General features: G+C 29.4%; 1 protein-coding gene across 2 annotated transcripts; it reads right to left on the bottom strand.

Moving 5' to 3' along the window:
• Window positions 1-16: 16 nt before the first annotated feature.
• LOC130976618 (uncharacterized) lies at window positions 17-2,754 on the bottom strand. Of its 2 annotated transcripts, none has more exons than XM_057901528.1 (2): window positions 1,964-2,754; window positions 17-1,072 (listed from the first exon to the last, which is right to left on the bottom strand). In XM_057901528.1, the coding sequence occupies exons 1-2, from the start codon at window positions 2,724-2,726 to the stop codon at window positions 246-248; spliced, it is 1,590 nt and encodes a 529-aa protein (XP_057757511.1). In that variant the 5' UTR covers window positions 2,727-2,754; the 3' UTR covers window positions 17-245. The 2 variants fall into 2 exon arrangements, with proteins under 2 accessions (XP_057757511.1, XP_057757510.1); XM_057901527.1 differs by having other exon boundaries at window positions 17-1,075; window positions 1,964-2,750.
• Window positions 2,755-18,347: the final 15,593 nt, after the last annotated feature.

Below are 18,347 nucleotides of genomic sequence, written 5' to 3'. Positions count from 1 at the left end.
CATAAGGAAGCTAAAATAGATGCATGCAAAACAATTTTTATCTCCAATCTTATTACTTGATCCACATCTTATCTTAACAATCACACTATTATTAAGAAGAAGAAAACGATACATGAGTTCCTAATGTACTGTTGATCTTATAGGAATTACAACCACACCAAACTCACATACAAAGATAAACACAACCTATTGCCTAGTCGAAATAAAAGTGAACACCCTGGTAGAAAAAGAAGAGCATAATGAAATTAATTAAAAGAAGTAACTAGGGCTTCCACTAGAGCAAGAACAAAAGAAACAGGATTTCCAAAAATAGCTGAAAATATTAACTTGAGTACCACTGGTGCTATCTTTACCACTACTATCTTAGCTAGTGATGAAGATCCTTTTGAATTATTTGATGATCCTCCTTCAACTTTCACAACTTTCATATTACTGTCAACAACATTGCTCTGCATTTTTGACACTACAATCTTCTTTTCCGAGAAATAATCATCTCTGATTTTCTCAAGAAACAATTCTTTAAAACAAGAAACATGAAAGCAATCTCCATCGGAAGTTAAATATGACCACCCTTTAACTTTGCTATCGTCCCCAACTTTACGACTCTTGCATTTGACACACTTTTTCTCAACATGTCTTCGCAATGTGAGTGTCTTTGTTGCATTTGAATCGTTATAAGGAATCTTGTGACTTAGCTTCAAACAAGATGGATGCAAATCCAAGCCTGTGTCGTAGACATCTTTTGTAGCATTGCGATGATACACAAAGCCTCGCACGTCCATTCTACAAGCATCACAAACTCTAGGATACCCAAGGGGTTTCTCTAGGAACCAGAATTCTTGGCCTTCGAAAAATGAATGACTTACGTGGTTTTTACGGTGAACAACAGCGTTTGCACATTCTTCATGGAGGACATACCTGCAACCTTTGTTTTCACATCGGTAACTTCGTCCAAACCCTTGTTCCTTACATCCACTGCATCTAAATGGTTCTCTGGCGGCTGACATCATCGTTAAAGCATGTTCATGGAAACGGTCGGGAAGAACAATCTGGTTCTTCTTAATTCCCGTGTCTTCTGTTATGCAGTACAAGGGTAGTAGTTAAATACTCAAATTTTGTTCAAAGATTTACACACAAAGAACAGATCATTTGTATTTATATATAAACATGAATAAATTTAATTAATTTAAAATTTAAATTATTTTTTTAATTTATTATTTATATTGTTTAAAAAAAAACGTTGTTCTCCAATCCTATATGTTTTCTCATATCTAAATCTGCACAAATAAATTAAGAGAAAGCCTAAGAAACTAATACTTTTGTTGAAATTTGGCTAGTACTTAACTATAAAAAAAATGATTAATCTTATACTATTAGATGTCATCTTTCACCATTAAAAATATTAATGATAGTTAATTGATAACTAAACATCTTAAATTTTGCTGCCCCTTAACACTTCTCTTAAATTAATATAAGTTATATTTATTATATTTATCAGAATTTACACATATAAATTAATAAATTTTATTTATTAAAAATAATTTAATATTTATATGAATCAAAATTGTTAAAAAATTTCTGATCACCAAAAATTTATACAAAAAAAATTTGGCATAAAATAAATAAAAAAACTTTAAAAAGAATCACTGAAACCCAAAAAAACTTTTGAAAAAAAATTTTTTTATGATGGTTGATATAATAGTATATATAATTATAAAAAAAATATTAAGAGGTTAATATTTTCGAAAGAAAAAAAATTAACTAATGTTAAAAAAATATTGATTATTACCTAATATTTTTTCAACCATACATCTTTATTTAAATGTTTTCTTTAATGATTATATAGGTTGAATTTTAATTATCGATTAAAAAATATCTTAAAAAAAAGATGTTTTAGATGTCTTTGAATAGCTCCTTTTGCAATATTATATACAAATTAAATTTATGTTATAATTATACATACTTTTTATAGAAGAGGATGAGGTTTGACTCCCTTGTAGCACTGAACTGTATGATCTAAATGTGGTAGACGTAGAAGAGGATGGAAGCTGAGTCAACGAAGAAGACGATTGCGGACTTTGACGTTGCTTTGAACTACTAACTCTTGATGAATTTTGATTTTCATGATATCTTGAACTATATTGACCCTCTTGATGCCTCATGGATGAATATTGACTCTCGTGGTGCCTTGATGAATGTTGATTTAAATGTTGACTCTCATGGTATCTGGAACCACCTGGTCTCGATGAATGTTGACTTGAATATTGACTCTCATGATGTCTCGAACTATCAGGTCTTGATGAATGTTGACTCTCATAGTGCTTTGAACCACCAAGTCTTGATGAATGTTGACTTTCATGATGCCTCGAAGCGCTAGATCTTGATGAATGTTGACTCTCATGATGCTCTTTTGAACCGTTAGATCTTGAAGAATGTTGAGTCACATGGTGCCTGGAAGTATCAGATCTTGATGAATGTTGACTCTCATGATGCTTTAAACTACCAGATCTTGAGGAATGTTGACTATCATGATGCTTTGAATGACTAGATTTTGATGAAGGTTGTCTGTCGTGGTATCTGGAATCAGTAGAGGAACGTCGACTCTCGTGGTGCCTCGAACCTGACTCATGAGCTTTGCTAGCCATAAGTCTTCTCGGACAAGAAGAGGAAGGATTGAAAGATAGAGAGAAGAGAAAGTATAATTGGAGATATAGCAAATGTGCCATTACTTGTGTCTATTTATAGGCAACCAATCCAGGGTAAATCGTGTACTATTGTTGTAACTGACGCAACATGTAATTGCCTTGCTAGTTGCTAGTGCTTCAAGTACTAAAAAAGTAATAACAAATTAGAATTTATCATGGCATGTAACTGCCAGGAATTTCACATAATAATAATAATAGCCCAACTATTTTGACCAGATAAATGCATGATTGCCAACAACATTTGCTATTATTATTAATCTCAATTATTAGTAGTAGTAGTATAATAGTGAGTGAGAAAACACGTCCCTTCTCCCTCTTCCGATCCTCTTTCCGCGATAGACCCCGACCGCGTTGTTCTAACTTTCATACTGGCTTCTTCGTAAGAAGTAGCTCGAAAGTATATATAGAATAACAAAGATTGAAAATAACTATGTAATTACTAGAATATCTCGTTAGAAACTCATCTTTTTAATGATTAAACTAAGGGTTAAGTATGATTTTGATTTCTAAAACAAAGATTGAAAATTTATTTTGTCTTTGACCTTTTTTCACTACAAAATAATTTCAAAGATTTAACTTAATTTTAAATTTTTACTAAATTTTTAATTTTTATTACTCAATTATCTCTAATAAAAAAATTAAAATAAATAAAAAAGAAAGAAAACGCTTAAAGAAAAAGGGGAAAGGGAAACGCGTTAGGGGGTTCAGGGAAGAAGAGGGGAAGGGAAGGGGAAGCGTCTTCGCCACCGCCGTCGCCGCTCCTCATCGTTCGATCTTTGTTGTTGCCGCTGGATCTCACCGTCAGATCTCGCAGCTGCTCCTCTTCTTGGCTCGACGTCGTGCACGCTTCTCGTTTCTGCTCCTCCTCCTTGTTTGGTCGCCGGTCGTCATTGCTTCTCGATGGTTTCTGGTTTCTTTTAGTTCTGCTGCTTCTAATTATCAATTCTTCTGGTTTTTTCTGTTTTTTTATATGATTTCATCATCCATTATTTTTTCTGAGTTCTGAATTTTCTATTTTTGTTTTTCTGAATTATGGGTTTTGAGTTTTGATGATAATGATGATTTTTTGAGTTGTGTGTTCTTGTTGTTGTTCTTCTGATTCCATTATTCATTGTTGTTGTTGTTCTTTACTTCTGGTGGTTGTTGTTTCATTGGTGTTGCTTTCTGTTTTGCTTCAGCTTGATTTTGGGAAAGAAGGGGGAAGGGTATTTTCATTCAAAAGACGATTTTAAAATTAGATTAAACCTTTGAGATCATTTTATAGCGAAAAAATGCCAGAGACGAAATAAATTTTCAGCCCCTATCTTAGAGACCAAAATCGTACTTAACCCTTAAATTAATGTTATGTGTAGGTAGCTAGGATTTTTTATTACTAAGAAAGCTACCTATAGCTAAATATTATAGGCTAATTTTTTTTATATGAAAAAAGATTGTGTGTAATTTATCATTATGGATAATTGGTGTATTTTTTTATATGGATTAATTTATTTTTTTAATTTTAAGTAATAAATCGGACACTCAAATTTTGAAAAGTAGAAAAATCTAAGGATTAGATTTTATAGTGTTACAAATTTGAGGGTCAGATTTGTATATTCAAAAAAATTTAAAATAAAAAAACTCAAATCTGACTCTTAGATTTATATTTAAAAAAAATTTAAATACCACAAAAATTTAAAAAGTTAAATAAAAATATTATAAAAAAATATTATTAAAAGTTTTAATTTTCAATTTCAGAATTTTCAGTCTTTTTTATTTTTATTTTTTAGAAGTACTGAAATAACTTAAATTTTATGTCTTGGAATTAAAATTTTAATTTTAGTATCTCAGTTGTTCAATCTCATTTTCAGTCTCTGATCTACAAATAAATATTACCTAATATTGCTCATAAATTAAATAAAGGAGAAGACAATTTTTTTGAATTCTAATCATATATATTAGGTTTAATAAAAGAGTAATATTACATGATTAATAAAATTATTATTAATTATTAATATTTTTTATTAATTGTTTTTGTATTAAATTTTAAATTTTAATAATATAAAAATAAAATATTCATTTAAGTGTTGGTTAATATATTAATAGAAGATATTAACTCCTAAATTTCTCTTAATAAAGAGTATATACTATAAATAAATAAATAAATTAAATAATAAGAAAACAGTCCTTCTCCCCTCTTTCTCTTTTCGCGTTAAACTCCAAACTCGTTGTTCTCCTAAGTCGTAACATATAATCATTATGTTCGTATATATATATATATATATTATATCAAAAATAAAAAAATTTAATTATAATTATTAGACCTAAATAAATAATTAAAATTAAATTACAAAAATTAAAAAAAATATGTATAATTAATATGTTTAAATTAAATTAAAAAAATAATTAAGATCTTTGAAATTAAAAAAGAGAAAATAATTAATTTTAAATATATAAAAAAAATAGAGAGTTAAAGTTGCAGTTGAATTGTTCAACAAGTCCATCACGACAAAAACAGTGTCATGTTGCTTCCAAGTTCCAAGCCCCGATTTTGAATAAAATAGTTAGGGGGTAGCTATGTATTCTATTTGTGGGTATTTAATTTGACCCCACTTAATCGGTTAGAGTTATCAATTTGATCTGTAGTGTGTAGGATAGGGTATGGATAGGATTTTTGTGCGGGTCGGATAGGGGGCGAGTTGAGCCTTAACCCTACTCGACCAACTTGCACTCTATATATGTATATGTTATATACTTATATAAAAATATATTTTAAGTGGATGTTGAACCAAAGACCTCTCACTAAATATAAAAGATCATTAGCTACTAAAAGAAAATTATTAATTAATAATTTAACATTTTTTTACATAAAAGTCAATTCTATTTTAAATTATCATCAAGTTATATAATAATGTTATATTTTTTTTGTAACTTGCGGGTAGGGTCGGGTACCCGCGGATTAAGAGTGGATAGGATTAGGATTGAGATATTATCAACCCGCAGATAGGGTTAGAGTTGAATCCAAACCCTACCCTACCCTACCCAGTGCCACCCCTAAAAATAGTTGTGTGGTGTGTTGTGTGTATATATATTAACGAGTGTTAAATTCGGGTGATGCATCGGCTTACATTTTAATTTGATATTGTAATTTGAAAATAATATTTTATAACTCTAAATTTTTAGAGTTTAATATAACACTATTATTGTCATTATATAATAAACGTACTGAATATGATGTTTCATCTTTATTCAAAGTAAAATACAAATGAAAGAGTTTGAATTTTATAATATTCTTGAACTATAAAAAAAGAGATCTGAAAAAATAAAAAAATATATAATTGTAATAATAGCATGTCAATTTTACAATAAATTTTATATCAAAAGGTTAATGAAAATTTATCGACAATCTAATATTTTACTAACCTCGATAGAAAAGTTATTGGCATATAATGTTGTACTCAGTGTTACACATTTTATTTCAAATCTAAAAGTAGAGTTATTGATAAATTAGTTATATTTATAGTAAATATTTGTGCAAAAGTTCAAATCATAATATGTAATTAAAATGAAAATACTATTTTTCTTACTTAAATATTATTAAAAATTTCTTTGAACACAACATTTGTTGTTGATGACTTATAGATTGCCATCTTCGTCCAAAATTAGAACCTTTAGGCCACTACAACTCTTAACTCTTGACGAAGTAACATAAAGTTGTCCATGGGTGAACACTGATTTTGGCAAGTAAAGCCCTACATGTGATAATAGTTGACCTTGACTCTTGTTGATGGTCATTACAAAGCACACTGTTAATGAAAATTGTCTTCGTTGGAACTTAAATAGCAATCCTGAATCTGAATGGATCAAGTTCATTCTTGGAATGCACACTTTGTCGCCAATATTTCTACCGATCACTACTGTCGCTCCAATTATGTTGTTGCCAAGTTCGTTAACTATTAACCTTATCTCGTTGCATAAACCTAAAGTCTGGTCTATGTTTCACAGTAGCATTATAGTGACTCTTGACTTCAAAGTCAACTTATGGTTGGGTAGTCCCAAATATTTTATGTCATTTAGGAACTCTGGTGTGAACCACTCTTGTTGTATATTTTCATTCTCATCATCTTGACATGTTGTGTCAGAATTTAGATAATCCATTTCTATCATTGGGAAGATTGTCAAGACAAAATCATTTACCTTCTCGACACTCTCAAGCGTGGGTGCGAGAATTGTCCTACTCTAAAAATACATATAATCTGACATGTTTTACAACAAATTTGGATATGCAAAGTCTACCAAATGAGAGAGTTATCAGTAGTTGTAATCAACAGATCATCTAAAATTTCAACTTTTGACTCATTACCAACAGTAGATCCAATATTTTCATTTCCAACATCAAGTATCCAATTAGCAAATCTCTTCATTTTACCATCATGTTGATCTGAAAAAGACATTAGAAGCCTCATATTTGTATGCAGCTTCAGAACCTTACAGAACGACCACAGATGAGATGAGTTAATAGCTGATGACAATATATCGTGTCTACTCCTTTTTGGAATTACTGGAAGTATCTGTCTGAAATCACCTCCTAGAACCGCAATCTTACCACCAAATGATTGATGTGTCTTATTATATTGATCGGTAACTGATGTAAGACCCTTGAGCGTCCGATCAAGTGCTTCAAAGTACATTTATTGAGCATTGAAGCTTCATCCCAAATTATTAAGCTACTTTGGATGAGCAGCTCAGCCTTCAAATTGCCATGTTTGATGTTGCAAGTAGATTCATTAGTAATTGTAATGGGTATTGAAAACCTAGATTGAGTCATTCTGCCACTAGGTAGGAGTAAAGATGCAATTTCACTGTATGCGATATTTAAAACAATCTTGCCTCTAGACCAAATAGCAGAAGAAAGTCTATTCCAAATAAATGTCTTACTACATCCACCATACCCATAAACGAAGTCAAAACCATCAAAATTTGTAATAACAGCATTGAATATCTCATCGAATACTAACTTTTGCACATTATTAATCTTTTGTTACGTATATAAATTTGTATGAGTCAACTCATTTGTTTCATATGCTAACTCCTCATGTATTAGCTTATTCTGAAAAAGACGAACATCAGACAACTCAAAATATGGCATTGATTGATAGTCTCTTAATGATCTCGCATTGCTGTTGAGTATCTTCTCAATCTTAATAAGACAGAAATTTTTTAATCCGTCATCGATCATGTTTAGTTCTAACAAAAGCACATGATGGTTTTATAAAATATTTAATAAGTAATTCCAAAATAAAAACTATTAATATTATTAATAAAAATAAAAGTAATAAGAAAATACAATTTTGATATAAAAAAAGACATAGTGAACTACTTTGGTTTTTCAATGCTTTTCTCTTTTCATATAGTATCCTGTTAGTTACTAATGTCCAAGTTACATTCCAAACATGATCTGGTTTGTTAATACTATTAGATATTAGTAGCATTACTAAATAATTTTTTCAATTGATGACCAAATACAAGTTTAGCTATCTCATTAATAGCTGCAATAAATTCTCTATCGTCACACAGTAGTCCCATGAAATAGCAAACATATTGGAAGTTAGAATATGTAATCCTATTAACTGTTCTAATAGACTAGTATGTTATGCAACCTCTCTAAACAGTTAACAAAATTCTCATATAGTAGATATCACTTGTACCCGGTGAAACATAGTTTAACCTCCTGATAGAATACCCTTTTTTGCGTGGATGCTATTCCCTTGCTTCTCTACCATAAACAAATAGATTTGGAAACTCAGCATTCGTCAAAGTTTGACCTACTTCAAATTCTTTTATTGGCATCCATCCATGCTAAGAATATTGTATATTTTCCTTCCTCTTCTTCTATGATTTTCTCAAGATCATCACCATCTTTAAAGATGATATTTTGCTCTCCAGACAAATGAAAGGTTAATCTCATCACTGAAGGCTGTAATACCCTACCACAGAGAGTTTTACGCCTAGGACGTAAATCAAAGGTGGTGAGGCACTACGACCTCTAAAATAAAAATACGTATATAGATATAGTTGAAAGAAGTTATAACTATGAACCTTGAAAAAGAAATTAGGCAAAATCGAAACAGAAATCGCGTCGCTCACGAAAGATAAGAGTGGACGGATAAGCAAGATCGATAGGAAAGCTAAAAGACCATAAACATATATTAGAATTTCAAAATACAAATATCAAGTTTCGAACTCGACCTGCGAAGCAAAGGCCGGCCAGAGTATATATATATACAATCTCTGACTTGGAGCAAGTGAGACGAACCACAATCCTTGCTACTGTCCAGGTATCTCAATCAAATTCAATTTCATTTTCACATTCATTCTCATCATCATTCAATTATTTAAAAAATATACTCAAAGATCAATCTTTATTCTCACACTTATTCTCATCATACCTCTTATTACTTTCTTCAATAATTCATATTCAAAACATAATTCATTCTTTTCTAAATAAATCAAACTCCAAAATGTAACCCTTTTCTTAATAACTCCAAAAATCAATTTATAAAATCCTTAAAAATCTAAATTTTTCTAAATAACCGTTTTAAATAAAGTCTCCAATTTTTATAAAAATTTGGACAGCATTTCTTTTAAAACTCGAATTTCTGCCACCCTTTAAAGGTCCCAACCACCAAACCAAATACCTCCCAGTCATTCAAATAATGCCTAGTACCAAATTATTTCAAAATCAAACCAATTCCAATATTAAATCTTTTTTTTTTTAAATCAACCAACTCCAATAGCAAATCATTAACGACAACTAAACCACACATCTTATATCATATACACAATCCATCGATAATTCGTTCAGTTTATTCCTATCTTAAGGTCTTTAACCTAAGTTTTCATGTGACATTAAACATTAACTTACGAGAAACCAAAACCATACTTTGGCCGATTTCTCCCCAAGCTCAAACACCTAAATTCAAGCCTCCAAGGTTTCAAATCAAGTGCTATAGGTTCCAGTCACCAAAAGCTCCAATTCAAGTATACCACTTCGCCAATTTGACTTCAATTTCACATATATACAACCACCTAATGTCATATAATTCCATATACATAAAAATCTTCAATACCCTAATCTCATGAAATTAACAAATTAGAAGGAAAGTAATAATTTCTTACCTTATCTACGGATTAATTGGACAAAACCCAATAATTATCCACCGCTAGAGTACCCATAAACTATCAAAATCACCAAAATCACTCAATACTCACACTAAAACACGAATTCAGAAAGGGGGAAAGAAAATGGGCACAATATACAGAATTTCTTACCACTTTGTTCAGATAAAAATGAAGAGGACTCTGAAACGAATGCGTGGTCGCTGACGGCTCGTCAATCGGAGCTCCAGATTGAAAGTTACGGACGATTGAATTTCAGAGACATTAGGATTTCGGTTACGCTCTTTCTCCTCTGTTCTTTCAGCATACCGAAGTGAAAAATGAAGGATAAAGCTTTGTTTGGAAGCTTATATAGGTTGAATTTGGGCCGGTTTGGACTTGGTTCAACCGGTTTGGGTCGTTGGTTCGATTTTGGGCCAAAATCTTTAAAATTAGTGTCAAATTTTATTTTAATTATTTCTACTTTATTAAACTATAAAATTTAAGTTTCTAATTTCTTTAAATAATAATTAATTTATTAGTTAATTATTTACTAATTATTCGGGGTTTACATCTCACTCCCCTAATAAAAATTTTCGCCCTAAAAAATTTGCTCTCAAATCTTCGTATATGCTTCCTCAAATTCAACCGACTTCATGTCATTCATTCTGCCATTATCCAACATCAATTCGAACACTAATTCACATTCTTCATTCTCATGTACAAGATCATAAACTCAACCAAATTCAAGTCTAAGTCATGCTCATTTGTTTCACTCTTAACTTCGTCTAGCTCTTATTCAACGACTACAAATTTCCTCATCCTGTATAAGCGCCATCCAATTCCAATTAAATCTCAAGTCCTTCTCAAGCCCTTCTTAACAAGTTAATCCATTATAACTTAAACCTTTCACTCATACTTTCCATCCCTCGATCTTATATCAATCCTCAATTCATTCTCATATCCCAATACTCCTTTCTCATGTCACTACAATTCTATAGCCACCAAATTCACAGCGCTTCCACTGCGCCACTCTAATTCTAAACTATTAAAGACTTAATCACTCGTCTAATTTGTCAGAACACTCCTTGAATCTCTTTATCTCTCTAACTAAATGCTATTGACTTTTACTCCAGTTGCACGAGTTACAATCCCTTGGTTTCTTTCATCATCAGGTCCATTACCGCCTCCATCTCTGTTTCTAGCTCGTTGTCTTAGTTTGTTAGCAATTGCCTGTGCAGCCGCCTTATCTTCAACTGTATCACCTCACTCGCATCCACGAGACGCCCTCTGGGTCTTGTCCATACCGAATAATCGATACTAAGGTGATCAGTCTTAATATCTAAAGTCTAGTGCTTCGAATCTCCAATGGTAATGCTCATGAATATTTATGCTATGTATGTCAAGCAGACATCCTAAATAGCATGTACACACAGCCAGAGTATACTCAGAAGCATAGTCAGTCCATCCCCCAGGCTCTACGGGAACAAACTGCTCTGATACCATAATGTAACACCCTACCACACAGAGCTTTACGCCTAGGACATAAATTAAAGGTGGTGAGGCACTACGACCTCTAAAATAAAAATACGTATATAGATATAGTTGAAAGAAGTTATAACTATGAGTCTTGAAAAAGAAGTTAGGCAAAATCGAAACAGAAATTGCGTCGCTCACGAAAGATAAGAGTGGACGGATAAGCAAGATCGATAGGAAAGCTAAAAGACCATAAACATAGATTAGAATTTCAAAATACAAATATCAAGCTCCGAACTCGACCTACGAAGTAAAGGCCGGCTATATATATATATATATATATATATATATATATATATATATATATATATATATATAATCCAAAATACCCCATACTCGTAAAACTGACAACTTGTTTCTCCAAGTCAACCTCTAAGAGGGACAAGCGTAAAATAAAAGATGGAGAATCTATATACATATATAAACATAGATAAAGTACAACACTAAGTCCCCAGAGTTTTTCGCTTCCACAGAGTCTCCAGAATACTCAGTGAGGTACCTCCTGACCTGCATCTAAAAAGCAACAATATGTATGGAATGAGAACCGGAGGTTCTCAACATGGTAAAAGTGCCCACATAGTTAATATAAAAGGTCCCAGGAAATCTAGAGGCAATCCTAGAACTCCGATATTTAGATTATAAAACTTAAAGATTTAAAACGAAAAACCATAAATGGGGTGGTCCTCTAAGGTTCTAAACTTAACCAACTCTATTCGAAACCCTCAATTCTTTGCCTTTCCTCCAATCCTCCAACTCTGATGCACAGACAAACAAAACAGACAAGTCAAGCACATACAGAAAGCATATATAACAAGTAGGCAATTAGCAATTAACATGAATAAATAATTAAGGAAGCTAAGACAATGCACATTCAAACAAGATATACAAATGCACATGATACATTCCTGTCCTATGCCTGATGATATCATCTATTGGTTATATAGCCAACCCGATACGTCCTGGTAGCTAACCATGGAAAAAAACACCCATTGCAGAGCAAGTGGGTTTGAACTACAACCCCCTAACTACTACCCGCTTAACCCAGAGCCAGTAGAATAACCACTACTGCGGCTACTACCCAGGCGGGTGTTTAAAAGCTCAACCTGGAATGAGTGGAATAACCACTACTGCCACTACTACCCAGGCATCACAATCTCTGACCTGGAGCAAGTGGGACGAACCACAATCCTTGCTACTGCCCAGGTATCTCAATCAAATTCACTTTCATTTTCACATTCATTCTCATTATCATTCAACTATTTCAAAAATATACTCAAAGATCAATCTTTATTCTCACACTTATTCTCATCATACCTCTTATTACTTTCTTCAATAATTCAGATTCAAAACATAATTCATTCTTTTCTAAATAAATCAAACTCCAAAACGTAACCCTTTCTTAATAACTCCAAAAATCAATTTATAAAATCCTTAAAAATCTAAATCTTTCTAAATAACCATTTTAAATAAAGTCTCAAATTTTTATAAAAATTTGGACATCATTTCCTCTAAAACTCGAATTTTTGCCATCCTTTAAAGGTCTCAACCACCAAACCAAACACTTCTCAGTCATTCAAATCATGCCTAGTATCAAATTATTTCAAAATCAAACCAATTCCAATATTAAATCTTTTTTTTTAAATCAACCAACTTCAACAGTAAATCATTAACGACAACTAAACCGCACATCTTATATCATATACACAATCTATCGATAATTCGTTCAGTTCATTCTTATCTTAAGGTCTTTAGCCTAAGTTTTCACGTGACATTAAACATTAACTTACGAGAAATCAAAATCATACCTTGGCCGATTTTTCCCGAGCTCAAACACCTCAATTCAAGCCTCCAAGATTCCAAATCAAGTGCTATAGGTTCCAGTCACCAAAAGATCCAATTCAAATATACAACTTCGCCAATTTGACTTCAATTTCACATATATACAACCTAATGTCATATAATTCTATATACATACAAATCTTCAATACCCTAATCTCATGAAATTGACAAATTAGAAGGAAAGTAATGATTTCTTACCTTATCCACAGATTAATTAGACAAAACCCAACAATTATCCACCGCTAGAGTACTCATAAACCATCAAAATCACCAAAATTACTTAATACTCACACTAAAACACAAATTCAGAAAGGGGAAAAGAAACTGGACACAATATACAGAATTTCTTACCACTTTGTTCAGATAAAAATGAAGAGGACTCCGAAACAAACGCGTGATCGCTGACGGTTCGTCAATCAGAGCTTCGGATTGAAAGTTATAGACAATTGAATTTTTGAGTGGTTAGGATTTTGGTTACGCTCTTTCTCCTCTCTTCTTTCAACGTACCGAAGTGAAAAATGAAGGAGAAATTAAAACTTCGTTTGGAAGCTTATATAGGTTGGATTTGGGCCGATTTGAGTCTGGTCCAATCGGTTCAGTCTGTTGGTCCAGTTTTAGGCCAAAATTTTTAAAATTAGTGTCAAAATTTATATTTTAATTATTTCTACTTTATTAAACTATAAAATTTAAGTTTCTAATTGTTTGATTTCTTCACAAAGCCTCACATGTAGACAGATACCTACAATCATAAAATTGTTTGATTTCATCAATAACTTGAGCATCCTCTCCACTGAAAGCTTTCTTTAAAACTTCAGCTACTACCCTGTCTGAACCTTTATATATTCACGTACTTGAATAAATATTTGATAGCATTTGACTTGTTGCAGTATTCTATATTAACATGCGTTTGATACGACATCAATAGATATGCATTTTATGGAACCACATTTCTATTATCCATATGGACTCCCTTCTTCTCGGTAATTACTCCTGTGTCTCGTCTTTTATATGATAGGTATCCACTATCATCGATAAATTGAGCTATCTCCTTCTGCTATCGAATCTTCGGACTCTGAAGATAATTTTTTAGTTGGCGTAATAAAATTTTTCAACACTTTGAATTTATTATTGTCTGCAACTTTAATGAAAAATTCAAACAATAAATTATGTACAAAATATTATGTTAAATTAAAGATATTATTCTCACATTTTATTTTAACTCAAGAATATTTTTGTAAGAGTATAGGTATATCTGTTGTATTCACATTGTTCATACTGCCAGTTTAGAGTATCCATAATATGATTTATGGTAGTCAAAATAACACAAATAACATTTAAAAAAAATTATTGGTTTAAGATATGGATAGAAAGAATAAAGATGTGAGAAGATAAAGTATATATAATATGATAGTAAAAATAAAATTTAAGTATAATTTGAATTAAAAAAAATTAAGTTTGATTTGAATATAAAAAACAAACAAATCTCCTAATGTGGTGGATTTTTAAATTTAAAAAATAAACTTTAATAATTAAGATGAATAAATAAAAATAATTTATATGCAATGAATTGAATCTTTTTTTTATTTTTTTTCAGCTAAGAAAATTATCGTATCTAATTCCTTTAACTGTTTAATAATTTTGTCTTGATAAATTTTTAAGAATGGAGCCTTATTCAAAACTCTACCGATATTATAAAGTTAAATAAATAAAAGAAAAAATTACATTAGATAACACACAAATAGTCTTAAGCTAAAGAATAATAAAAAAAAAAAAGAAACATACACATCTATTTTAAATTGAATGACATTTTCATCTTTAAGATTAAAGAACATCTTTATGCCATTCATAGGATTTTGTAAAACAATCTTTTTTGAAAAATTTAATTTATTACACAGAGTAAAAATTCACAAAAAAGAACATATTTTGAGAAAATTGTGAATGAATATTACCGTTAAATAATTTCACTCTAGCAAATTGTAGGATGACAATAGCTCCATCTTTGTTGCCAGAACCCAAAAAAGCATTTAACTCTTATTCATAGTTGCCAAAAAATGCATACTCTATTATTTTTCAATGTCAAATTCAATATTAAATATTAAGTATATTTTTTTAATTAGCAATTATATAAGATATAAAACACATATTTGTTTTAAAATATAAAACTCATTTAATTTAATCACAAAATAGAAGAAATATTAATAATATAAATTTAATATGGTAAAAATTTTATAAATTATAGTAAAAAGTAAAAAAAATTATAAAATTTTAGAAGACACATAATTTTACATTTTATAAAATTTTTTAGGATTTGTGTCTTCTAAAAAGTAAAAAAAAAATTATAGTAGAGTAAAACTTACCTGAAACCAAATAACATAGTGTAACACACATCTTTGATCAATATTAAAAAAAATTAGCCTAATTATTTACATAAAATCCCAAAAAATATAGTTCTGTGTTTTTAATTAAGTTAGCTTTAAAATATATACCAATAATGCTTTTTCATGTGCTGCTTTTAATCTAAAATTCTAGAAAAAAAATTGATTTAAAATGTTATAATATTATTATATTTGCACAACACTTTATTTTTGTATGATAAACATACACCACACTTTATTAAATAATATTTTTATAAAGTATTTAAATATTTTTTTATAAAGTATTTAAAATATATAAAAATGTACTCTTATTATTAAAAAAATATTTAAAAAGTCATTAAATTTTTATATGTTATTAAAATTTAATAAATATAAGTACATTTTTATATGTTATTTTTAATTCAATGTATTAATAGGAGTTAAAATTAATTTATATTTAATAATTTTATACTAAAATTAATTTGTTATAATCTTGTTTTATACTTTTTTAGTATATTTTTTTATATTATATAGTATTTTTTTTAGTGTCTCTTATTGTACAATGTGTAATTCGAATCAACATTATTCGAATTACATAGGACTTGGCACTTGGAGTAATTCGAACCAGTCTAGTTCGAAATACACTTGGAGTAATTCGAATTAAGCCACTTCGAATTATGTTGCATGGCGTGCATGGGAGGAGTTCAAATCAGCTTGATTCGAATTACATGTTTCTGCGTAATTGGAATCAGCTGAATTCGAATTATGTGGCTTTGGGTATCAATGTGTAATTCGAATCTACATGGTTCGAATTACGTGGAAAGTGAGTTCGAAACAGGTAGGTTCAAACTACATTTAAATGTGCTTTGATTGATTGATGAATCAAATTTTACTTTGACTTATTTGTGTCAAATTGTTCTGCCCTTGATTTATTTACGTTTTTTACCCTTATATATAGGTGAATACTACAATGAAGATTCTATAATTGTCTTCATGTGAATATATTTCTTTTTGACTCTTGGATGATGGATTGTATGGTTAGATTTTGATATTTATAAAAGTGTTGTTTTTGTTTAAAGTGTGGCTAAATAAATAAACCACACTTTTAACCAAAACATCTTCATGAGAAGATATTTTTACCATCTTTATTGTAGTATCCACTATATATATATATATATATATATATATATATATATATATATATATATATTCTTTTATCAATTAAATTTTAAAAAAAATCATATCACTACAACATAATATCAAAGTTATTTATATAAAAATTCATCAAAAGAAATTTTTATATTAAAAATATAATTATTTATATATTTTTTATTAGTTTAAAAACACATGCATGTGTTTTTGAATTAATCAGAAAATAAAAAGAAAACGCTTCCTTTGGATTTGAGGTAGAATGGGTGGTGTGATGCTTTATTTGAGGCAGAGCTCGAATTTGACACTTGTTAAATGGACTAATAAGTTAATTATTAGATTAACTCAACTTAATTTTATTCTTGTTCTTACTATCATCATTTATTTCTCTTTTTCTTTTCCATATTTTATTTCTTTCTTTCACTTAACCACCAAAATTTATTTGAAAAATTTTGACATTGGTCAAAAGATTAATAAAAGACCAATAAATTTTCATATTTGCTAAGATAGTCTAATCGTCATGAATAAATTTAAAGTAAAATAGAATGTTTTTTATTTTGAAATTTTTCTTTTTAAATTCAATTTAATCCTATTACATATATATAAAAAATTAACCATCAAATCAGCAATTTATATAAAATATAAATATATATTAAATATATAAAATATTCATGTGTATTTATATATAAATATATAGTGATTAATTCAGTTAATAATTTTTTGTGTATATATAAATTTTTAATTTTTTTCATCTTATAATTAGTGTGAATTCACTTTATTAGGTTTTTTTTATATTTATTATCTTTTTGTGTATGCGTTTTTAATTTAAGGATAATATATATATATATATATATATATATATATATGCTATAGGATTTAGCACTTTTAACGTGAGATATGGAATTAACTGAAATAATATAAAGGAAGGTAATTATCGAGAGCAATATATATTTGTATCATTGTATATATGTAAAATTTTCTGTGTGTAAGTTTTAGTGTAAAAAAGATAACCAATAATTTTTTTGAATAATATGAATAATTATTAATAAAATAAAAAAATATTACATCTCTAAAATATTCATCTAAATCTTAATATTAGAATCAATCCCACTATGTTACTAACAATATTTCTGCCAACATCTGCCAACTCTTATTTATAAATGTGTTTAATGGAAGTGTTTTTGTTGATGTGTCTAATAAAAATGTCTTTTTTATAGCTGTGTTTAATAGAAGTGTCTTTATAGATATATTTTTTGGACGTGTCTCTTTATATATGTGTTTAAAATATAATAATTAATCATTATTGACAATAAGTTGGCAGATAATATGTTGGTACCCTATACTTTTCCTATTAAAATAATCATCTACACATCTAGTAAAATAAACATCCATTATTCACATTGTTTAAGATTTTTATTGTTTACCTATCTTTCTCTTTCCTATTTTTCTTTTTAGCTTTAAACCACAAACGCGTGGTTCTAATTATGATTCTAAAAAATCGAATCAAATTAATCGGTTTAACAGAGTTAACTAAAAATTGGTTATAAATTGATTTTATTAAGATAAAAAATTGATTGACAATAAATTGATTAAAAAATTAAAAAACTAATTAATTAAATTAATCTAATTT

The sequence above is a fragment of the Arachis stenosperma genome, chromosome 4 (genome assembly GCF_014773155.1).
Source record: "Arachis stenosperma cultivar V10309 chromosome 4, arast.V10309.gnm1.PFL2, whole genome shotgun sequence".
Classification (NCBI taxonomy): Eukaryota; Viridiplantae; Streptophyta; class Magnoliopsida; order Fabales; family Fabaceae; genus Arachis; species Arachis stenosperma.
Note: the sequence above shows the minus strand (reverse complement) of the source record. Positions and strands in the feature narration are given on the sequence as shown.